Source organism: Benincasa hispida, chromosome 7 (assembly GCF_027475165.1).
Source record: "Benincasa hispida cultivar pf3 chromosome 7, pf3_genome.v1.1, whole genome shotgun sequence".
NCBI lineage: Eukaryota > Viridiplantae > Streptophyta > Magnoliopsida > Cucurbitales > Cucurbitaceae > Benincasa > Benincasa hispida.
In genome coordinates, this window is record NC_143484.1 from 57,521,637 (window position 1) to 57,546,238 (window position 24,602).

At 38.3% G+C, this 24,602-nt stretch overlaps 2 protein-coding genes and 1 long non-coding RNA gene across 3 annotated transcripts; 1 reads left to right on the top strand and 2 right to left on the bottom strand.

The window, feature by feature from the left end:
- The first annotated feature begins 15,625 nt into the window (after nucleotides 1-15,625).
- CAF2 (RNA-binding CRS1 / YhbY (CRM) domain-containing protein) lies at nucleotides 15,626-19,799 on the top strand. The gene is made up of 6 exons (XM_039036073.2): nucleotides 15,626-16,453; nucleotides 16,604-16,731; nucleotides 17,392-17,617; nucleotides 18,246-18,373; nucleotides 18,836-18,980; nucleotides 19,231-19,799. Exons 1-6 carry the CDS (start codon nucleotides 15,805-15,807, stop codon nucleotides 19,623-19,625), a joined length of 1,671 nt encoding a protein of 556 aa, XP_038892001.1. The 5' UTR covers nucleotides 15,626-15,804; the 3' UTR covers nucleotides 19,626-19,799.
- On the bottom strand, nucleotides 18,977-20,996 carry LOC150035283 (uncharacterized). Its single transcript, XR_016530627.1, has 2 exons — nucleotides 20,356-20,996; nucleotides 18,977-19,587 (listed from the first exon to the last, which is right to left on the bottom strand). It is a non-coding gene; the product is annotated as an uncharacterized LOC150035283 (long non-coding RNA).
- A 491-nt stretch (nucleotides 20,997-21,487) lies between these two features.
- LOC120081321 (uncharacterized) lies at nucleotides 21,488-24,510 on the bottom strand. Its single transcript, XM_039036074.2, has 7 exons — nucleotides 24,279-24,510; nucleotides 23,934-24,188; nucleotides 23,746-23,828; nucleotides 22,802-22,888; nucleotides 22,464-22,612; nucleotides 22,079-22,210; nucleotides 21,488-21,940 (listed from the first exon to the last, which is right to left on the bottom strand). The coding sequence occupies exons 2-7, from the start codon at nucleotides 24,091-24,093 to the stop codon at nucleotides 21,751-21,753; spliced, it is 801 nt and encodes a 266-aa protein (XP_038892002.1). The 5' UTR covers nucleotides 24,094-24,188; nucleotides 24,279-24,510; the 3' UTR covers nucleotides 21,488-21,750.
- Nucleotides 24,511-24,602: the final 92 nt, after the last annotated feature.

Consider the following 24,602-nt stretch of genomic DNA (forward strand, 5'->3'; position numbering starts at 1 on the left):
CATGGTAGCAATCTCTTGCTGCCCAGGCTTTTACACCGTTTTCTACTCGTGCTCAAAAGATAATCTCACTCTCGCGAGAGTCGGCCCCCTCTCTACTTCTTCACCTCAAGGTTCTCTCTCGAGTTGCCCTGAGCGATCTACGACGTCACCACTCTTTTCTTGCTCCATCTTAAAAAAAGAAAACTATGGACAGAGGCGTGAACTTATAGAACAAATGGTAGTTGAACCCCTTTTCTGAAGGCTGCCCTTGGTATTTATAGAACATACATGCTGAAAGGCGACGTCTCTCTCATAACTGTACAGATGGGATGACTTTAATTCCTGACTGATGCACCAAATATTTGTCACCGAAAAGCTGCATGTACTTGTGATAGTTATCGGCTGTCAACTTAATTCGGATTTGACTGTCATTAGCTTTCTGTTCCATCGCGATTAATTAGCCTTTCACCCAGATGCGCCCACCATGTTGTGCTGATCAAATTGCGGTAGTCCTTCTCGAGCAAATGTTTGTGAACATGATCATCACAAAGTTTTGCGGTGAAGTTGCGTTTAACCAATGATTTCCTATGATCGCAATTCTTGCATTGTGTCAATGCATATTCTGCATAAAAACAAAAAAATCAATTGTTCCTATACGATGAACGCATGCAACCGCAATATTATGAAATTGATGCTTGATGGACGCAATTTAACACATTTTATCAACGCAAGCTAACATTGTTTAAGAACTTAGCATAATGATAACGTGCATTTCTGCCCGTTATCACACCCCAAAATTTAAACAATGTTTGTCCTCAAGCATAAGCCAAAGATTCCTTTAGCAAGTCAACCGCAATGTTCTTTTCCTAGATTTCTCAAGGGTACATCGTTCAAATCCTATATACCAGAATTTCCTTAAGTCTTATTCAAGTTTATTCTCAAAATATTTCTAAGACCTAGGGACTGCAAGCTTACCCTTTAAAAAGACCTTACTAACTTCCGGAATATCGCATGATTTATTTCAAAAAGAAAATTTTTCCACCGGGGTGTCAAATGATTTTATCTTTTCATATTTCTTGTCATTGTTATTTTTTTCTGGCCTTGCGCTGATCCAAGTGCCTTGCCTTCGTTTCGGCTTGCCCTCACGGGTGTCATGCAGACATTCAACTACGAGAATACACTCTTTCTCAGACTACACTCAGACCTACTTGGTAGTGGAGTTGCGGTCATTTATTTATGCGTTGATCCTGGTGACTTACTTTCATTTTGGCTTGCCCCTACGTGTGTCATGCGAACATCCAACTATGGGTAAGTGCCTTTCACAACTTAACTCTTATCAATATGGGTTTCCTATTGCGTTGATAGTGGAGTTGTTATTCTCATTTTTTTTTCAAAATAGCAAGGTCGAAAATAAATACCTCACCCCCAAATTTAAAATGTGGCAATGTCCTCATTGCCAAAAGATTGAGACAAGTCATGCGATGTTCTTAGAAAGCTTTGTAAAGAGAGTTTGAAAGAAGGCTAACAAACCCCTAACTTCTAGAAATATTTTATGAGGTGACTATCTTAAGATTAAGTTGACTTTAGTATATACGAAAGAAATAGAAGCATATTTTTCATCATTGAAATCATACTTGGAAAAGAGACATTATGCGGTAACCCACTAAATTATCTATGTCAAATGATTACGATGATCAAAGAGGATGCGGTGATAAAACTTGAAAACTAAAATGCAATGTGATAGCGCAAAATTTGAAATAGAGATAAGGAAGAATACACCCCCAAATTTGTGTTGTCGCCCGCATTATGCATTGACGCATCCATCTTTACGGCGATCTCTCTTCTTTAGGTTGCGGTGATGGAGTGAGATAAGTTGTTTCTTCGCGTAACATCTCTGCAATCCAGCGCCTCGATCGTTGCAAGAAAAACACAGAGAGGGTCAAATTATTTTAAACAAAACACAACTCGCTAGCGCAATCTCCATTTTTTTTTTTTGTAGAAATAGAAATAGAAATAGTAAAATAAAGATAGATAAAGACTGAAAAGATGTAGTGAAAATTACGAATAGTAGAGAAGAATTGAAGAATTGATGCTTCCTAAAACTTGCGTCCCTGATGGATTGCGATCTTTTGATAACGCAGGGACCACCTACTTCCTTCTTTATTCAAAGTTCTTTAGTTCCACGGAGTCGACTTGGCGATGCCATCCTTCTCCATGATATGCCTTTACTCGTTGCCCATTAACTTTGAATATGTTGGTTCCGTCATCATTTGATAATTCAACCACGCCATGCAAAAATACTTGTCTAACTATGAACGGTCCGGTCCAACGTGACTTTAGTTTTCCCGGGAAGAGTCGCAGACATGAGTTGAATAGTAAGATCTTTAGCCCTACTTGGAGGTTCTTGCCGCATATGCGTTTGTCATGCCAGCGCTTGGTGCGCTCTTTATAAATCTTCGCATTTTCATATGCGTTAATCCTCTATTCTTTTAGCTTGACCAATTGCATTTTTCGCGCTTCTCCTGCTTTCTTCAAATCAAAATTCAACTTCTTTACCACCTACAGTGCCTTATATTCTAGCTCCAAAGGCAAATGACACGCCTTACCAAATACCAATGCATATGGGGACATACCTATTGGTGTTTTAAATGCAGTTCGGTAGGCCCATAATGCATCGTTAAGCTTTGTTTGTGAAGGCCTTACTACCTTCTCAAGTATCGGCTTAATTTCTCTATTGGACACCTCGGCCTGACCATTCATTTGCAGATGGTATGCGGTGGTCACTTTGTGGAGGATGTTGTATTTGTGCAGCAGCTCTTTGATATTATGGTTGACAAAGTGGGATCTTTCATCACTTATAATGGCACGGGGAGTGCCAAAACGAGTGAAAATATGTTTCTTTAGGAACTGGGAGACTACCGTCGCATCACTTGTGGCGCATACAATTGCCTCTATCCACTTGGAGATATAATCGATGGCTAATAATGTAATGTTTACCATTCGAATGAGGGAATGGTCCCATGAAATCAATCCCCCATACGTCGAATAATTCAAGCTCCAAGATGGTGTTCATTGGCATTGCATGTTTCCATGAAATGTTACATATGCGTTGCACCGATCGCATTTCATTGCGTAGTCAGTCGCATCCTTGAACAATATAGGCCAAAAGAATCCACTCTGCAAAACTTTGGCTACGGTGCGCTGCCCTCCAAAGTCCCACCATATGGTGAGTCGTGACATTGCGATAATATGTGTTGTTGAGCAACATTTGATACGCATAATCGGAAAATCTAGTCTACACCTCTTTTATACAGATTTAGCTCATCCCAATAATAATGTCTGCATTCATTTTCTAGCTTCTTCTGTTGGTGGTAGGTGTAATCTTTAGAAAATTGCTCGCAAATCAAATAATTGACTATGTCTGCATACCATGACAATTCTTCTATATGGAACAGCTCCTCATCCGGGAATATGACACTCACCTCAGACTCATTGCGATCAACCTTAGGATTTTCCAGTCTAGACAAGTGATCCACAACTTGATTTTCTGTTCCCTTCCGGTCAATTATTTCTATGTCAAATTCTTGAAGGAGGATAACCCATCTGATCAACCTCGACTTTGCGTCCTTTTTTGTCATTAAGTATTTGATCGTCAAGTGATCAGTGTGGATGAGTACCTTTGTTCCTAACAAATATGCCCGAAATTTTTTCAACGCAAAAATTACCGCCAAGAGTTATTTCTCTGTGGTGGTATAATTTGTCTGAGCGGGGTTTAATGTTTTACTCGCATATGCGATGGGATGCAAGATTGTATTTCTCTTTTGCGCTAAAGCTGCTCCCATCGCATACCCGCTTGCGTCGCACATTATTTCAAATGGCAGTGTCCAATCCAGTGCAATCAATACGGGTGCGGTAATTAGCGCATTCTTCAAAACTCGAAATGCTTTGAGGCAATTGTTGTCAAACTCAAATTTTCTGTCAGCCTCTAACAACGCACTCAGTGGTCGTGCTATTTTAGAAAAGTCTTTGACAAATCGTCTATAGAATCCAACGTGCCCCAAGAAGCTTTGTACAACCTTCACGCTAATTGGAGGTGGAAGTTTTCCAATTGCTTCAATTTTTACTTTGTCCACCTCCAACCCATCTCGGGAGACCTTATGTCCCAACACTATGCCCTCCTTCACCATGAAATGGAAATTTTCCCAATTAAGCACCAGATTCGTCTCTTCGTATCTCTTCAGTATCTTTTCCAAGTTTGCTAGACAGATTTCATAAGTGTTCCTATAAATGGAGAAGTCATCTATAAATATTTCCACAGAGTCCTCGAGATAATCTGAAAAGACAGCCATCATGCACCTTTAGAACATGCTTGGCGCATTGCAGAGGCTAAACGACATGTGGCGAAAAGCAAATGTCCCATATGGGTAGGTGAATGTGGTATTGTCTTGATTTTCTAGAGCTATCATAATTTGGTTGTATCCGGCATAACCATTCAGGAAGCAGTAAAAATCATTCCCAGCTAGTCGGTCTAGCATTTGATCAATGAATGTCAAGGGGAAATGATCTTTCTTTGTGACCGCATTCAGCTTGCGGTAGTCCATGCAAATGCGCCATCCAGTGATGGTTCTTTATGGTATTAATTCGTTGTTTTCATTCGGGACTACCGTCATTCTGCCCTTCTTTGGCACGCACTACACGGGGCAGACCCACGTGCTATCTGCTATAGGATAGATAATGCCTGCATCCAACCATTTAATGATCTTCTTCTTGATGACCTCCTTCATTGTAGAATTGAGTCTGCGTTGATGTACAATTGTTGCTTTGTGGTCATCTTCAAGACGAATGCGGTGCATGTAGTACGTAAGGTTAATTCCTCTAATGTCGGCAAGCATCCAGCCAATTGCTCGCACATGTTTTCTGAGAATGCTCATCAACGCATTCTCCTGTTCTTCGTTGAGCGCAGAGGAAATGATAACTGGCAGCTTCTCATTCTGCCCAAAAAATGTGTACTTTAAATGGGTTGGTAGGATCTTTAATTCAAGTGTTGGTAGTTCTACTAGGGAAGATTGCGTTGTTTTTCTTTGATCTGTTGGCTCTTCTTCTTAATTTGCGATCATTTCTTCTTCCCTGTTTGTTTTTGTTATGATCGCATTACAGGCAGCAACGGATGCGCTGGCATCTTCTTCATCAAACTTTTCTTCTTCAATCGAATTTTGGTCATCATCAGAGTCATGCAAGTCTTCTTCATCCATAAACTTCATGGCATTAATTATGTTAAACTTGAGCTTCTGTCCGTTGATACTCAAGGCGATTTTCCCTTTATGCACATCAATTTGAGCACGACCCGTCGATAGAAAAGGTCACCCCAGAATGATGGGCACATCTTTGTCGGCCTCGTAGTCTAAAATGATGAAGTCAGCCGACAGGATAAATTTGTCAATAGTTATCAGCACATCCTTCACCTTTCCCTTTGGATGCACCATAGATCTATCGGCCAGTTGGAGAGTCACCGTTGTGGGCACAAGTTGCCCCACATTCAATTGTCTAAAGATTAACAGAGGCATCAAATTTATGCTGGCTCCCCCGTCACACATGGCTTGCCCGATGTATATTCCTCTTATGGAGCATGGTATAGCAAAGCTCCCAGGATCGCTCATTTTCGGTAGAATTATTGATTTTGAACTTTGTGTTAACGCCACTGTGGAAAATTTTCTAGCTCCCCTCTTCTTAGTTACCATATCCTTCAGAAACTTGGTATAGGCAGGCATCTCCTCAATCGCTTCACCGAAAGGAATGTTAACATGTAATTGCTTTAACATAGATAAGAAGCGGTGATACTGTACCTCTTCGTTCTTTTTCTTCCTTAATCTCTGTGGGAAAGGGGGTAACTACACTTTCACGGTCCCCATTTCAGTTGACTTTGAGGTCGACGCAACCTCCGGTTCTATTGCTTCTTTTTCTCTTTCTTCTTCTTGCATCACCACAATCTCAGGTTCAATCGCAATAGAAGTTGTTCGACTAAGCTCCTTCTTTTCTCCTTCCACAATCTTCCCACTTCGCAATGTCACAACCTGACATTGCTCTTTACCTGATCCCACCGGGTTGCGTGGAAGTTCAGTTGAACTCGGTAAAGCCCCTTGCGATCTACTCTTTAGCTCACTCGCAATCTCGCCCATCTGTAATTCGAGATCACAGATGGACGTAACCTGACTTTGAAACACCATTTCGTTTTTCTCTATGTATTACTTCAATAGGCTCTTTAAAGAAGAGGATTGCGATGGTTGTGAGCTACTTGCTTGATTGCTCGTTTGATCGTTGTTGCGTGGGAAGAATCCTGATGGCCCTTCCTTCTGTGCCACAGGTTGGAAATTTTGTTGCTGATTCTTCTAAGTAAAATTGGGGTGGTTTCTCCACCGGGGTTGTAGGTATTCGAAAAAGGATTATTTTTTACAATATATACAGTTTGTGGATTTTGCGGGCAATCTTCCATCGCATGCCCATCATCGAAAGTCGCACACCTTGCGATGTTTTGACTGATTGCATTGATTTGCCCATTTTGCGGTGTTGGGCTGTTGATCGCAATTCCTTGGATTAAATTCATCATTGCGGTCATCTGTTTTTGTAGTGAAGCAATAGCACCATTATTTGCGTCATTGTCTTTGAGTCTCAATCTCTGGTCACTCTTTCTTCAATCTTCATGGTTCTTAGAGATGCGATCCAGGATATTCTTCGCCTTGTTATACGTTTTATCAAGCAGACCACCAGCGGCTGCCACATTGGCAATGGTCTGCGAAGCGGGATTCAAACCATGATAGAAAATCTCCATTTGAAGGCATCTGGTAACCCATTGTGTGGATAGTTCCGGACCAACCTCTTAAACCTCGCCCAGACATCGCTGAGCGATTCGTCCATGTCTTGTTCAAAATTAGTGATAAGTTTCCTTCATCTGGCATTCTCAGTAGGTGGAAAATACTTCTTTATAAACTTTTCCACAACCTGTTCCTAAGAAGTGATCTCTCTTGGCTCGAGAGAATATGTCCATTTCCTAACCTGATCACAGAGAGAAAATGGGAATAACGTTAGTCGAACTTCTTTGGCAGAGATGTTCGGGAACACAAAAGTATTACAGATTTCAATAAAGCTTCGGAGGTGGACGTGTGGGTCCTCGCCACGCTTTCCTCCGAATTGACCTGCAGTCTGGATCATCTGCAGCATCACCAGCTTCATTTTGAATCGACTTCTGTCGAGGGCAGGCCTCATGATTCCTGGGGAGAAATCATAGAGGTTTGGCGATGCATAGTCCCTAATGGGTCTATTGCGATCGTTTGCCAACAAAATTGGATTCGCCATGACATTGTTATCATTTGGTGCTCCATTTCCAGGCTGCTCCACCATCTCTTCTTTATCTGACTGTGGTTGTTGTTGGCGGTCTCCCAATCTTTGTCTAAATGTCTTCTCAATCTCCGGGTCGTAATTCGCTAGAGATTGAGAGTTTGCAGAGAAATCGGAAAAATTACTGTTAGCAAATAATTTTGCCGAAGTCCCCGGCAACAGCGCCAAAAACTTGATGCGTAATTTTGTGAAAGTGAAAATGTGGATGTTATGCGTTGATGAGATTGCATTGTGCACTCAAGTTTCCTCAGTGGAATCCAAGTGCAGATTCCTCTGAGTTTCCTGGTAAATCCAGGGTCGAACACAGGGACTTGTGAAAACAGGTTGCGTTGGTAATTTTTATGAAGAACTTTGCGGTAGCCGGATAAATAAATAAATTGTTGGGTTTGTTGTTTGCGTTAATGAAAAATAAATAAATGTGGCGGAGTTTGAAAAGAGTTGGTAAACGGAAGATGTGATGAGTATGCGGTGAACAAGTTGAGAAGAGTTTTGGCTAACACTTCCTAGAATGCGTTCATGCAACATGCATACAATAATAAACCACCTCTCGGTGCGAATGCCATGACTTCTAAAACTAGAATGCATGCGATATATGCAATAAGTCTATAGGACCTACACATAAGCCTTTACTCTTATTTATGCTATGACAGGATAACACACACAAATAAGGCGACCACATAATATCATTCCTATCTATAGGATGCATGCGATGCAGGTTGACAAACAGAGCTTATCTCTAAGTCCCTATCTCTTGTTTATACAGTTCTAATCTTACTCTTTCGAGTCCAGATTCTAACCTAGCTCTCTTGAGCCATTAGGTTTCTTTCTTTAGACTCTCTCTTGAGTAACTCTAAAGGGTATTTTGCACAGCATAAAACAAGACAATTGCAAGCAATGAACTTCCTAGGTCATGTTAGCTTAGTTCTTCTCAACCCATTCGACTAGTTTAGCTACTCATGTGTGTCAAGAGAGTGAACATATGTAGAAATAGAACTTCCATTGTATAAATATAACGATGAAGTACAAAATAACAATGCAAGTATAGAATAAAAGGGCCTGGTAACAATCTTTTACTGCCCAGGCTTTTACATTGTTTTCTACTCGTGCTCAAAAGATAATCTCACTCTCGCAAGAGTTGGCCCGCTCTCTACTTCTTCGCCTCAAGGTTCTCTCTTGAGTTTCCCTAAGCGATCTTCAGCGTCACCACTCTTCTCTTGCTCCGCCTTAAAAAAAAAAACTATGGACAGGGGCGTGAATTTGTAGAACAAAAGATAGTTGAACCCCTTTTCTGAAGGCTGCCCTTGGTATTTATAGAACATCTATGGTGAAAGGCGCCTTCTATATCATAATTGTATAGATGGGACGACTTTAATTCCTGACTGATGCGCCGAATATTTGTCACCGAAAAGCTGCATGTACTTGTGATCGTTATCGGCTGTCAACTTAATTCAGATTCGACTGTCATCAGCTTTCTGTCCCATCGCGATTAATTAGCCTTTCGCCCAGATGCGCCCACCATGTTGTGCTAATCAAATTGTGGTAATCCTTCTTGGGCGAATGTTTGCGAACACGATCATCGCAAAGCTTTGAGGTGAAGTTGTATTCGACCAATGATTTCCTATGATTGCAATTCTTCATTACATCAATGCATATTCTGCATAAAAACAAAAAAAATCAACTGTTCCAATGTGATGAACGCATGCGACCGCAATACTATGAAATTGATGCTTGATGGATACAATTTAAGATATTTTATCAACGCAAGCTAACATTGTTTAAGAACTTAGCACCATGATAACGTGCATTTTTACCCGTTATCATATACATGCCCAGACATATGTTATGTAGTTGGAATGGTCAGTAGATATCAGTCCAATTCTGAATATGATTATTGGACTACCGTTAAGAACATCCTTAAGTATCTTCGGAGAACAAGGAACTATATGCTCATGTATGGTACTAAGGATCTGATCCTTATAGGATATGTTGATTCTAATTTTCAGACTTATGTGATTCTAGGAAATCAGATTTGGGATCAATATTCACTCTGAATAAAGGAGCTATATTATGGAGGAGTATAACGCAAAGTTGTATTGTTGACTCCACTATGGAAGCGGAGTATGTAGTTGTATGTGAAGCAACTAAGTAAGTAGTATGACTTAGAAAGTTCTTGACCGATTTGGAAGTGGTTCCAAATATGCATCGGCTGATCACCATCTATTGTGATCACAGTGGTGCAGTTGCAAATTCCAAAGAACTGAGAAGCCATAAGTGCGGGAAATACATCGAACGCAAGTACCATCTCACCTGGGAGATCATACACCAAGGAGACGTGATCGCCACGCAAATAGCCTTAGAAGACAATTTAGCTGATCTATTTATAAAAACCCTCATGGCTGAAGTGTTTGAGGGTCACGTTGTTGGAATAAGACTACGAGATAGGTAAATCTAGGGTAAGTGGGAGAATTAATGGTTATCTAATGTCCTAATTTATTGTATTTATTCTCTCATACTCAACATTGTATATATTTGTATATATAAACCCACTGAAGTTTTAATCCAAGTGAAAGGTTGTTGGGTTGTATGTCCTAAAACTCGCAGTTTGTAAAATTAAACATATTCTATTTGAAATAAAGATATTATTAAGGTTTATTCAATAAAATTGTTATTGAATATGTAAATTGCACTTGTAAAAATTAAATCCAATAAACTAATGAATCCCTGGCTATAGCATGAGTACTTGAACCTTATGTGGAGACATAAAAGAGGATCATGTTTGGGTATATAGCCAAAACAGTCTATGAGTATAAGGATAGAGTTGGGTACCTTATTATGCCTTATCCTGGGGACACTATGGATGCGACCCGTTTTGTATTTGATATAAACAATGTGATCTCGAAATCGTTCATGTGGAGACATGCGAATGGGGCATCCTATGCAAAAGATGTTTGCATAAGTTTGGACTACGAAATAGTCACTTTTTATTTATAACGCCGTTTGCCGTTAAAACTGACTATTTCAATCTGATGACCTAAGGTAACTCAATCTCAATCCTGAGCTAACTATGAACTCTTGTTTATTCGAGATTATCCTTTTAATTTGCATGGGTGAGAGTGACTCAACAATGCTGCTCAATAAGCCTCCCATTTTAGGGGTAAGACCAGGTAGATAGCTAGGGATATAGTCTTGCAAGACGAAATTCACTTTTACACATTTTAGGGTTAGTAGATAGGTTGTTCCCTTAAGTACTAACTCCTAGTTTTGAACAATGGGCCCCACCCTTTCTATGGCTGAGAGGGACCCGATTTATGATAGGACCATAAACCAATTGTTTATTGGTGAATCAGTGGAGACTTAAGGAGCAGATATATTACAATGGTAAAACAATATTTTTTGACCCAACTATTAATAAGAACAATCTGTGAATGATCGACTTACTGATCATGGTTAAATCAAGTGGACATAAATATATCTATAGTGAGAAGAGTGCAACTAATGGGCTTTAATGGAGTAACTTGGTAGTTAACGAATGTTGATTAATTCGGTTTAAAGAATTTAGCCAATTAATCTCGGATCGTTGGAGCTCATGATCTGTAGGTCCATTAGGTCCCCTTACTAGCTCACAAACGGACTAAACTTTATAATAGCGTGATGAAAGAATTTGAAACGTTCAAATTCATTTTAAGAGAATTATTAATTATATATAATATAATTAAAACGTTTAATTATTGAATTAAATGAAATTGGAGAAGTGAAAAATATTTAAGTATGATTTAAATATTACATGAATAGGGATTCATGTTTTTTAAATTGGTATGTTATATTAATTTAAAATTTTGATATTAAATCAATTTAATAATTAAATCATTTAGTTAATTATTTATAATTAATGTTAAAATATTAATTTTTGAATTAATATTTTATATAATTAGTTTTAAAATTTTGACATTTGATTTCAAATTAAATTTATTTGAATTTCATGTTAAAATTCATTTAAAATTAAAATTGGAAGAAGTGGGTTTCACTCCACCTTACACCATACAAATCCACTACTCAAAAGTGGTTTGAATGTCATTACCTCATGGAAGAAGGTTGGATCACACCCCGCCCTGGGCCCGCCTCCTGAGCCCGACAAGAGGCGTGACAGACCATAGATACCACTCTTTTGTGATACCTACTGCCCATATGAACCTCTTTACTCTTAGTAAACTTTAAGTCAAGGAGATAAATAACAACTGATTGATTAGGCCCAATTTATTACAATAGTGTAACGTTTATAAAACTCCAAGACTTAACTACAAAGTTTACAATAACTCTAAAACCCCAGAAATGTGATTGTGGCTTGTGGCGGACCTTGACCTTAGCAGCACCCTGTAACTTCTCACCTTTCACTACCTGGGAAGAAAACATGAAAAGAAAAAAATGAGCTTCAAGAAGCTCAGTGAGTGATGAGCAGCTTCTAGAGTATATTTTAACTCATAATACAAACATATAATAAATACGAGGTTAATACTCAAACCTCAGCTTTGAATGAGTCTGATCTCTACCTACACACACGGTAGATAGTCAACTATTACTAATCATAAACGCTTAGTCTGTTGCATTCCCTTTGTATCTTATGTCCTCTATGTGCACATAGCTCCTCGCTTATGGGCTCAGAAGCTAGGCCTGCCAGCCATTTGACCATCCCATACGAGGTTCCTCCCACAGGCTCAGGAACTAGGCTTCTTGGTCCCCTGACCATCCCGTGAGGTTTCGCTCGGGGCTCAAGAACTAGGTTTATTGACCTCCTGACCATCCCGATCTTATAATCTTATTCTCATGCTAAATCACTTATTCATAACATAAGCATATACACTTTACTCTAAAAGATATGCTTTAAGACTTAAAGAAAAGTACCACTCACCTTGGTAAGGTAGGAATCCTCCTATTTAGATGTTCCTCAGTTTCCTCGGGCTCCCTTTTTGGACCCTAAAATCCAACTTTTAAGCTTAGATTAATCATAGTTCTAAGCCTTATTTCGAGATACTTCCTTCTACAAATATGCTTTAAAATGTCTCAGTAAGCTTACCTTAAAATCTTAGCCAAAAAATTCTCGTGGTCTGGCCGGAATCCTCAAAACATCAAGATCGGCGCAAGCTTACCTGATAGCTCGACTATTCTGTCTTTCCTTCACTTTCCATCCTGATTCCTTGGAGCTTCTTCTATAGCGCCCTACATTGAAAACTAGATTCTCAGATCTTTCATGTGGCTTTAGAATCACTCAAAACGCACGAGTATTCTAGGAGAATTCTTTGTCCCAAGTTGATGCTACTTCCATACTTCACTGTCCGACAACATCTCCTTCTTTTGAAAACGCATGGTCAATGCATGGTATTCATGATTAACGCATAGTCTCCTCCAAATCCACCTTCTAACATTCTTCCTTACATTCTTTGAAGAGGATTTGGCTTATGAATTGAAGAGACATCTTGTGGTGGTATTTATAGACCAAAGGAACCAATCATTCTCATCTCTTAAGGCCTCCAACGCATGACACCTCTTACTTTGGAGTGTTTACACCATGTTTTGCCATCACCTACTCCCTTGACATTTGCCTACTCTCATGCCACTCACTTGCTTGAGTTGTCTTCCTCATGTATAAAGCTCTCTTTGCATGAATCTTTATTCGTCCAGCTCCTATTAACTCAAGCTTCAACCACCTCTTGGTATAACCATTTGTCCGAGTGAGCTCATCAGCCTTGTGTAATGCAAGCCTAAACACCGCTCCATCATTTAGTCCGTCGTGCAGCTTCTGCACTTCATCACTTAGCTCCATCGTTTACTAAACATCTCGCTATTGCTTAACATTCAGCCCTCTCGCTGTAATCGTCTAGTGCCTGTATCCATCGTATAGCCCTAATGCCCGATCGTGTAGCTCAATCGTTTAGTGATATCTCGCTCTTAAAAATCTCGCGCATAGCCTATCGCATAGCCGTTGTGCCTATCATTTAGCTCCATCCCGTAGCGCTGATGCCTTATCGTGTAACGCACCCACTCATCGTCTAGCACGTTTATTTATCATATAGTGCTCATCGCCCAGCGTTTGCGTCTATCGCGAACGGCCATCATCTAACGCTTGGCCTATCGTGTAATACCGTCGTGTAGTCTATCGCTCCGCGCCCGCGCATCGTCTAGCACCTGCTCAATGCTTAACGCTATCTTTTAGTGCTATCATCTAGCACTATCGTTTAGTTTCTACATTTATCGTCTAGCACTTGCATTGATCGTGTAGTGCCTTTGCCTATCATGTAGCACATTACTCCACATCGTTTAGCGCCGCCTGAAGCTACACGATCGTCTATCCAACGCCTTCCGCTCAAGCTTCTTTTGCTCTCTCCACTCTCGCTCACGTATCCTCAACGCACGAGCAACTCTTGGCAACGCCTCTTGCCATGCTTCGGCCAACATGCGTCCAACCTCACAAATCGCATGGTTGCTTTTGGCTTCAATGCTTAATCCCTTTTAAGCTTCTACTAACTCAGCCTCATCTTATGTGTTCAATGTTTCCTAACACCTAACACATGGTTTCTTTTGACCTTACACTTAGCCAAAATTCTACTAGTTAAGGCTTATCTCAAAGCTACTAAAGGAAAATCCATTTAACACTTAGAAATTTCCTTCTCTTCCACATAGGATTTAACTTATACTTAGTTAAATCCCTTAATTACTTACTTAAGTAGGGAAATTGAAATTTGGGTTTCACAAATTGCATGGAGAAGAAGAAAAAAAATTGATTGAACTTTAGCTACTGTTTTTGGACATGCAATTTGAGAAATTAAGGGAGAAGAGTCTCTCTAGGTTATGACATTTAATCTGAAAATTTTCCAAATTTCTCTTCAATTGATTCTTATTTTGGATCCCACAATCCAATCTAAGGGTCAAGAGGATAGTGAAAAAAATTAAGTGGTTGTCTACAATCTATTGGAGAAGAGATTCAAGCTAAAATTGAAGGAATTTGAAAGTTCATCAAAGGTAAATTTCTGAAACCCTTTTAATTTATTATGAACATGCTTACTTGGTTGATAAAATTAATGGAATTAGAGTGCTTAATATCCTAATTGCTTCTGCTTGTTGATTGTCAACACCAACAATGCTATAGTTATAGATAAATATTACGTTGTAGCTGCTTATCATTTATATTAGTGAAGTTGTCTTTTCTGGCATACTGCCCCCTTAGACATAGTGGTATTCATCGAACTAGGTTACCAATCTCTGGTATTATTTTTATTAGTTAATTATCTATGTTTTAATGTTCTATGGTATGTTGTAACAACGTTAGTAACAACATCTAATGTGCAATAGGTGTCCTCTACTTATTTTCAAGACTCAATAAAAGTTTTTTTAATACACTTAAATAAAAGTTACAATCTTACAAGTAAACTTGAAAAAAGTATTGCAATTCTTCCACATCGATAAATTATTACTTGAAAACTAATTAAAAAAAAGTATTCACACATGCTTTCAATGATTTATATAACATGTATATCGTACAAAAGATATAAACCTCGTTAAAACTTTTTTTTTTTTTTTTTTTTTTTTTTTTTTGTCTTTTTGACTATTTTTCCCTTTTTGTTTGAGTTGGTATGCAGCTGGGATTTAAGAGATTTGGATCTCATGATCCAATAGATGAGATGTTTAGATCTTTTAAGTTGAACTTCCGATCAAATTGAATGATAAAATAGAATAAAAATTCAAAGGACGTTTGGGGCAAGAGTCATCATCAAAATATAATAACTACCTCTTGTTATAGTAAAAACTATTTCAAAATTCCTAATTAGTTACAGTCAATATTATTTCAAAACCTCAATTTGCTACGGTATTTATTATTTATTATCATTTTTACTATTTAACATTCATTATTTTTTTTTATTATTTACTACAATTTTTACTATTTTATTCTCAAACTAAAATAGTTTACACTTCAAACATATACTATTATAACTCAAACTAAAGTAATTTACACCCAAATGCAAACTATCATAATTCAACTATAATAACCTAGGAGTATAATAACTAACTTATTGTCTCAAACGCCTCTCCATTTTTATTGAAGTATCCATTCGATTATTTTTAAGATTACAAGTTAAAAAAAGATTTCAGGTTGCATATATATTATATATATAGAACCGATAATTGAATTGAAACTAATATTATATAAATAAAAAAGCCAAACCGAACCGATTATATATAAAAAAAAACCGATACACAGATTAAGATCAACTTATCTTTCATAGCTCAACTATTGTAGTGGTTGTAGCATCGTGCAGTACCCTCCAAGATTAAGGCCGAGCAACGAAAATATCTGTCAGGCTAGTGGGAAGCTCTGCCTTATCCATCTTCTCCAACGAGAGGAGAGGGAAAGAAAGAAAGAGAGTACTCAGTACTGTAACAATGGCGAGAATCCCATCACTGCCAGGCCTAAACCTATTCTCTTCACTCCCTTCAGCTCCACCGCCTCACGATCCTTCACCCACTTCTTCTCCTTCAACACCCATTCCAATTCCCAAATACCCTCCTCCCAAATCCCGCACTCTTCGCACCAACAACCCTCCAAAACCCCCTAATCCTGCTCTCAAAACCTTCCACCGCCGTTCCAACTACTACAGGCCCGTCAAAGATGGAGTCATATCATCCCACGGCGATCGCTCCGTCGTCATCGGCGATTCCGGTGTCTCGTATCTACTCCCTGATGCTCCATTCGAGTTTCAATACAGTTACTCTGAGACCCCCAAAGTCAAGCCCATTGCAATTCGCGAACCGGCGTTTCTACCCTTTGCACCTCCGACGATGCCGAGGCCTTGGACGGGCAAAGCTCCATTGAAAAGCTCGAAGAAGAAAATCCCTCTCTTCGATTCCTTCAATCCGCCCCCTCCTGGTACTAAAGGGGTTAAGCAAGTCCAAATGCCGGGCCCGTTCCCGCTTGGCCAGTATCCCAAGGAGGGGAAAAGCAGAGAGGAAATACTTGGGGAACCTCTTAAGAATTGGGAAATTCGCATGCTGGTGAAACCCCATTTGTCACACAATCGCCAGGTTAATCTTGGTGAGCTATGATTTCTTTCCCCCTCCCTTTTCCATATGCAATTTTACTATCTATGGTTGTTATGTGATCATATATATGCCTTGTTGCCATTCCCAGTTCTATGATCGGCTGAAGTTGGTGACCTTTTTTGGTTTGAATTGGACGTGTTAGGAAGGGATGGACTTACGCATAATATGTTGGAATTGATACATTCGCATTGGAAGCGCCAGCGTGTCTGTAAAGTTCGTTGCAAAGGTGTTCCCACAGTAGATATGGATAATATTTGCCATCATATTGAGGTGTTCTTTTCATACGTTCTTCATTTTTTGTAGTCATTTCTATTGAATTGTTTGTATGAAGTAAGTTTTATTCTTTTTGCCTTCTCTTATTACTGTACTATCTAGTTTTACCACTAGCTATCTGTTTTGTGGATTGAATTATAATTCTCCAAGACAGCAAGAGAAATATGGCATAGCTCACTCGTAATAAATGCTCAATGTGCCAAACACTAAACATTAAGGTACAAGGTTATGAAGTGGTGTGGTGCTGAATGTACCACATTCTATACCATGATATTCCTAATTCAAACCAGCCTACCAGGCATGTACCCTACCGACATTATTCTCAATTTGACTGTTAGCTAGACTATATTCATCACGTTGAATATGATAAGGAATTGTCAAGATTTCAATGAAACTATTTGATTTAGAATTGAACAAAAATAGTTTAACATGATTTAAGGAGGAAAAAAAGTGTTACATGTTGAAGGTTCTCCTTTAATTGGTTTCCTCAAGTTTGCGACTATATTATATCATTTTACTCTTAGTCTTTACCAATAAAAATGTTGCCCTTAATATTTACTTTCCTAAATCCTTTCTGACAATTCCTCTTCTATTTCTCTGAAAGAGTTGGTATTCTCAGTTCATTTACATGGAAGTTTCTTGTGCTAATTATTCCAGGAAAAGACTGGTGGAAAAATAATTCACCGAGTCGGTGGTGTATTATATCTGTTCCGAGGTAGAAACTATAATTATCGTACTCGCCCTCAATATCCTGTAATGCTTTGGAAACCTGCAGCCCCAGTGTATCCAAAACTTATTCAAGAAGCTCCGGAAGGGTTAACAAAAGAGGAAGCTAATGAGCTAAGGATGAAAGGGAAAAATCTTTTGCCAATATGTAAATTAGGTAAGTGAGTATATCATTCTCTATGGTCTCCAGTCTTTCCCTTCTTCCAAGTGAATGAATCCATTGGACAAAAATATTTTGTTAATTATCTGTAGATACCAATGGTAGAACTGTTATTAAGGTTAGACTAGACATGAAAGTGAGTTTCTTTGCTTGAATTAGAGTGGTTATAAGTAGAGCAAGATGAAAAGAGTGAGGATTAAGCAAATATTCGGGGAAAAAATGGGGATAGAAAGGGTCCTCTTGGAAAGCTATCATGTTGATGTGTTTTTGGAAAAGTTCTTCAATTTCATATTTCTATTGTCTGAAGATTAAGGGCCAACTTTGAAAGTGAGATAATTTATATAGTGTTTTATGTGATAGAGGCAATGTTAGTCTTTTGCAAAAATGTAAATTAGGTGATGAAGCTAATGAGCCAAGACTTAAGAATGGAAAGGAATGGGGGTGTGACCATGATGGACAACGTGATTCTATGAAGTAACAAGTTTTGTCACTTTATATTATTGTACTAACTCTGATTTAAACTACTACAATTCACATCTTTACTTCAATTGCTTATTATTTATACAAAGAGGACACATCATATTCCCCTTGTTAAGTGTTGAGTTTAATTTATCTTCCTTCGCAGCAAAAAATGGTGTGTACATTTCCTTAGTGGATGACGTAAGGCATGCTTTTGAAGGAAGCATTTTGGTGAAGGTTGATTGCAGTGGCATGCATGAAAGTGATTATAAAAAGTTGGGTGCTAAACTCAAGGTTGGCATACATTTTCATCCTTTAATCTTTGCATTGTTCTTTACTCATTGCCTTATCTGTGGTGATTCTTGGAACGTTTCTTGCATAGAAGTTAGCAGTTAATCCTGAGCTAAACCTCCGCATATAGCCGCAATAGCACTGGAACTGAGTTGGTTATGCTCTATTGGAAGATTCATTTAACATATGACGAAACTGTGCACCCTTGTGATGAGTAGAGCATTTTCATTCTCTTTTCTGCTTGTATACATATGCTTGTGATATCGTGTATAACTTTGAACTCCCACCACATGAATATTGCAATTGCAACTTACTATTTCTATATGCAGTACCACTAGAAACGCCTTCAGAGCCTATACTTTTGTTGAACTTATGTGTATCTATTGAAGCAGCAGTTTGGAAATAATTCGATGATTGATTGACATAAATTATTAATTATCATTACTTCTTGACTTTTATCTACAGGAATTGGTTCCTTGTGTGTTATTATCATTTGACAACGAACAGATATTGATGTGGAGGGGAAAGGATTGGAAGTTGGTTATTTCAGACGATCGTTCTGCTCCACTTCCTACTCGAGTTAGCTCAAATGATTCTTCAGGTTCATCTGGTATGTAGAGTCCTTTTATTTCATTAAACACTCTTGCTAGATTCAGTAATATAAAAAGGCAATGGCATGCAGTCTTGAGTATGCAAATTACAATTGTCTATTCTATTACTCGTTGCTATTAAACATAAAAACTGCAGATGTATTATTAAACATAAGAACTTGAAAATGGAAAGCCAAATTTTCATTGGGTAATGCTCTGCTGTTCTGGCTTTTTAAATGCCTATTTTCACTCTTTTGTTACTTTTTCTAGGCGAGTCTATTGAGAATGGTGACCTCTTACATGGCAATCATCATAAGATCAAAACCAGCCCGAAAATGAAGCTGCTATGGGAGCGTGCCATCGGTTCAAACAAGGCATTGTTGCTAGATGAGATTGGTCTTGCTCCTGATGACCTTTTAGAGAAAGTTGAGGAGTTTGAGAAAATTTCACAAGCAACTGAGCATTCGTATCCAGCATTTATCACGTCAAGTGAAGATGTCAGCAGCCCAGATGACAGCCCTGAAAGTCAGGATCACAGCCAAGCTAACTACAACTCCGATGACGATGTAGATTGGGAAGGAGACCTTTTTGATAACGTTGACCCTATAGTTCCTTTAGGATCATTACCTGTTGATATTATAGCAAAGAAGCTCAGCCCTGAATAGATGTGCAAGTCGCTTTGATTGGTATAATTTCATTTTCTTGTAACAAGATGAGAAGGGAAAAGTTGCATATCAATATATCCATTTGTAAATAAATTAATCGAACATTGTAACTGTACTTTTAAAAGTATCGACTAAAACACGTTGAAGAGGAATAAAACATATGTTTCTACCCCAGTGCTATTGCAATTTCAGATCTGTAGTCAAACGGAACCAACATAAAAGCTGTTTTGAGATTTTTGTACTAAAAAATCCGACCCATTTTTTCAAAACAAAAATTTCTAACCTTTCGTTATAAGTTTTTCTTTCAGATTTTTTTTCTCTCTCATTCTAATTCTAGCTTATTTTCTCACTCTAATTGAAGTTTTTGCTCATTTTTTCTCTTGTTCCAGTTCTAAGTCACTTTTTAACTCATTCTCTATGTCTTGGTCTAGTTTCATCTTACTTTTTTATGCTTGCCCTCTGCACTTGATTTGGTTGGCATCAAGAAAAAAAAGAGCGAAAAAAGCCCCATCTATTGCCATGAGCCATCGCACATCGTCAAAGGAAGAAGAAACAATTCCATTAAAAATTTCCTACGGAAAGCATTCCACGGTATTCTTCCAACCAACATTAATTTAGTAAAGAGAAATACTCCATCTCAAAAGTGGTGTGTTGTGGAAGAGATTTGAGTCTGGGTATCACGTTCTGTTTAAATGTAAGAGATCGTCCAAGATTTGGATGAAGATCTTACCTGATTTTGGGATCATGTTGGAGGAGGTGGCTTCTTGTTGTAACGCGTTAATGAAGGCGGCGACTTGTCTGAATAAAGAGCCATTTATTCTGTTTGTAGTTACTTGTTGGGCAATTTGGGAGGATCGAAATAAAGTGAAGAACTCGAATCTGATTGCGTCTGTAGATCGTACTATGGAGTGGATTCTCTTGTATTGCTTTGAGATCTCTGGGGCTATGATAATATTGAACGAGGTCTTGTTATGTTTAAGGAAGGTGGGCAGATGGGTCGGTTTGCTAGGATGGAGGTCAGATCGGACCGTGCTGGTGGTAGTGGGTCAGGTGAGGGGATGCTGGTCAGATGGTGTCCGCTGGCTTCTGGTAGGATCAAAATTAACATCGATGCTGCCTGTCATCCGTCTTGTTGGGTTAGGCGCGGTTGTGAGGAACGGGCACGGTAATGTGGTTGCTGCTCAGGTTGTCTTCCGTTGGAGGTGTCTGGATTCTGAAGTGGGGGAAGTTCTTGCTTTGTTCGTGGGCTTACAGTTGGTTGAAGAGATTGGTGTGGTAAAATGTAGCTTGATTTTGACGCATCCTTCTCTCTATCCCCATCTGGGGTTATTTTTGGTGAGGTGTACTCTTCATTTAGTAGATTACAAGTGCGAGGTTGAATTATACTCCTAGATGCCGTAATAATACAACCCATTCTTTGGCCAAACATGCTTTGTTGTCTCACGATTCACATTGTTAAACACGACTTTCCTGTGTTGGGACTGGCAATGATGGTTTTGATATTTAGTTTTAATACATCTTTGATGAATTTTCTAGAAAAATAAGAAGAAAAAAAGAAACAACTCCATTCATGGAGACCGTTTTCGTCATTAGAGATAAAATATAAGAAATAGGATGAAATGCAGAGAAGTGGGGAGAAGTGGTCTAGAGAAAGCAAGAGAGAGAGAGAGGGAGATTGAAGGAGAGAAATAGAACAAGAGTTGGGAGAGAAGAAGAAAAGGAGAGAACTTAAAGAGAGTTATAAAACCTTTCAGGCCAAATCATATTATGACCTAATATTTTAAGTCAATCTATCAAATACTTCAACCGTTATGCCCATTTTGCAGAGTTTTGGAAACGGTCTTATTTCAACCACCAAAAGAAGCCAACAACATCTCAATTTCTATTATTTAAACAACCAACGTTTCTGGCTTTCTGTGACATTGTACTTACTGTTTCCCGCTAAAATCTTGGTCCTGTCCTTTTATCAACAAGGAAGAAGGCATGGACATATAACTTCTTCTGTCTTAAAATACTACAAAAATTGGGATGAAATTCGGAAATTCTCAAAAGTACAAATATCGGGGTTCCACATTGAAGGGGCCAAAAAGCACCAAATCAACAACATGTAGAATCGAATATACATCTAGAACTTCACGTTTTCCCTTATAAATTGCTCCACCTCAGAAACTTCACCATTCAATCCAGAAGCTTCAGCAACTGTAACTTTGTTATGGCAATGTGTGAATGAAAACGCTTTTCCAGGTACTCCTAGTGTGAAGTCATTTGAGATATCAGCAGCTGAGATCACACTTCTTGATACTCGTAACTTGTCACTGTACAAACATAGAAAACACAACACTGATAATCGGAAAACAAATTCATGGCAGATAATAATACCTACTGTAATTTGAATAGTTTTTTTAACAGGTCATTAAAAAGATATTCCCAATATAGAGAGTTGAGTGCCATACATCTCTTTTTCCATCTGCCTGTTGATAAACTCCTTTGTGTGGGCCGTCACCTTGTCTGTTTTGTTGCATAGTATCAGGACAGGGATTTTCTTCTTCACAACACTCGCATTAGTCAGGATGTCATAAAGGTACCTTCAAGACAAATTTAATTAAATTAAACTAGTAACATGAGACATTTAATTGTGTAATTGCTTTGTGTACTTAAACATGAATTATGTACAGCACGGTTGCGATATAGGATGTTTTCCAGGTGAGAATTGTGAGAACTCAGGGGACTCGAGCTCATGTCACACATTCATGCCGAACTTGGGCGACTCAAAATTCTACATTTGTATGGTAAATGCACACACACATAAATGAAAAGTTAAGAGGACTAATCCATTACTCTGAAGCTGCACGACAGTTGGGCAAAAAATCCAAAGCATCCACCACAAAGACTACACCAGCTGCTTGAGGCAAAAAGTCATCTAGTTTGGCTCGAAGGCGAGAATGCCCAGGGACATCAACAAGATGAACAGGCTTCAATTTGTCCTTCTACCGAGGCATACAAAGAACAAACAATATCTGTTAGTTTAAGTTTGATCAAGTGAAGTGAGAAAAAAAAAAGTTGACTGCTGGAAACAGAAACCACACAGCATTATTAGTATTGATTTTAAGGCTGCAATGGATCAGAAATGGAGCACTCTCAATTCCTCAGCATCAGTTCTATAAAACATAAATTACCTTTGTTATTTCAGAATGAAGCACAAAAGTTCCCTCATTAGGTTCCATTGATGTAACAGTACCCTGATGAGAAGAACCATCACGAAGCTGCAAAACCATAAAAAACGTTATAAATGCATCTAGAAGGCAAGAGGATTTCTCCCCCAGAGCCCTGTCAAGGAAAAATCCTTAACACATATATAGGTATAGCATCATCATAAACCCAAAAGAAATTATGCTATATCTTAAAAGTATATAACAGCAATAACAGCATTGTCAGCATCAAATCAATCATCATTTAGTTTTTGGTTTTTATTTTTTGAAAAATAATCCTATAAACATTCCTCCTACTTCTAAACTTCTTGCTTTGTTATGTACTTTTTACCAATAGTATTCAAAATTTGAAAACTACAAACGTAGTTTTTAAAAAGTAGTTTTTGTTTTTTGAATTTGGCTAAGAAGTAAACTCTTTTACTTCAAAAAGATGCAAATCACTATAAGATATTAAGAAGAAATAGACTTAATTTTTCAAAACCAAAAACAAAAAATGAAATAGTTACCAAACCGTGCCTAAATTAAGCTTTGAAGTATCCAAGACATTAAACACCAAGATACATAACACAAAACCAAAAGTATGCACAGATACTGTTTTACTAACTTCCTAACCGACCTTGAAGAATACGTCTAAAACAGAATGGACATTCTTACATGATATGTGGACAAAATGTTCCAAAATAACATTAGTGCCTTTAAAGCTACTTCTTGAGAAAACGGTGAGAAATACAACTAGTGTATAAACTCATATCACAAAAGGCTTAACCACTCATTTGGAATCAAGGTAAATGAAGAAAGCAAAAAACTACCGTTCAAGTATCTGACGACAATCGTCTCCAGTTATCAAATACCTGATAAACTAAAATTCCTACATATAAATACAGGAAGAAACCTGCAAGAAAGATGCTTACTTGATAAAAAAGAACAGTTTTCCCACTTCCACTAAGCCCACTGAGTACAATGGTATTCGATTTTCTGCGCTTAAACAAGCGAGCTGCCGAGAGACAAGGGGTGGTCAACTTCAAATTTCCAAACGTTTCACCATATACCACTACAGGGCTAAAGAACGAAAATTGAACAACTAGAGAGAAAGACTCACTTAGTAAAAGAAGTACGGTGGTAAATAACAACACACCAACCCCAACGTAAAGTTGAATTGGGGGTATTTGGTGAACAAAATCCAAGCCTTGTTCCAGCCATTGCTTCATCTGGACCTTCAATTGTTCAACCTGAACCTTCCACTGTTCTGTACCCTCCATTTTCAAACTTTTAGAGACAATACGCTCGAGAAGTTCAATTCTTGAAATCGAACCTTAACTTTTCAGTCAAAATTTCCTCCCCCCCACCAGAAGCCCTACACCCAGAAAACCCAATTGAGGACATTAGATGGAAATGGAACCCAAGAAACATAGATCGTGAAATGAAGAATCGAGGAAAATAATACCTGATCTGATAATTCCGCTGCAAATCTGAAATGCAAAGACAATCAATTTGGGGATGAATGAAATTACCCAGTACTACACGAGCTCGTGGTGAGCCCTAGAACTCCACCACCGTTTCGTTCTCTTCGGTATTTCCTTTCCTTTTTCTTTCGTTTTTTTTTCCCTATAATAAGTTTTTGTTTTATTTGCCTCAAAACTTCTGTCTTATCTCTCCGTAATTATTTATTTAGTGAGACATTTATTCTTTTTCCGTCTGAGTTTTCATCAATAAATTTGTTATTTTTTTCCCTCTCAAGTTTGGCTTCATGTTTGAAATTTTAAAAGAT

What these genes read in the sequence shown, in the direction of transcription:
- CAF2 (XM_039036073.2), top strand. Translation starts at nt 15,805, where the DNA reads ATGGCGAGAATCCCATCACTGCCAGGCCTAAACCTATTCTCTTCACTC. An exon ending in CAATCGCCAGGTTAATCTTG is followed by an intron (nt 16,454 to 16,603) that starts GTGAGCTATGAT and finishes TGGACGTGTTAG; the next exon opens with GAAGGGATGGACTTACGCAT. An exon ending in TTTGCCAATATGTAAATTAG is followed by an intron (nt 17,618 to 18,245) that starts GTAAGTGAGTAT and finishes CTTCCTTCGCAG; the next exon opens with CAAAAAATGGTGTGTACATT.
- LOC120081321 (XM_039036074.2), bottom strand. Translation starts at nt 24,093, where the DNA reads ATGGAGGGTACAGAACAGTGGAAGGTTCAGGTTGAACAATTGAAGGTC. An exon ending in CACCGTACTTCTTTTACTAA is followed by an intron (nt 23,829 to 23,933) that starts GTGAGTCTTTCT and finishes GTCTCTCGGCAG; the next exon opens with CTCGCTTGTTTAAGCGCAGA. An exon ending in AAACTGTTCTTTTTTATCAA is followed by an intron (nt 22,889 to 23,745) that starts GTAAGCATCTTT and finishes ATGGTTTTGCAG; the next exon opens with CTTCGTGATGGTTCTTCTCA.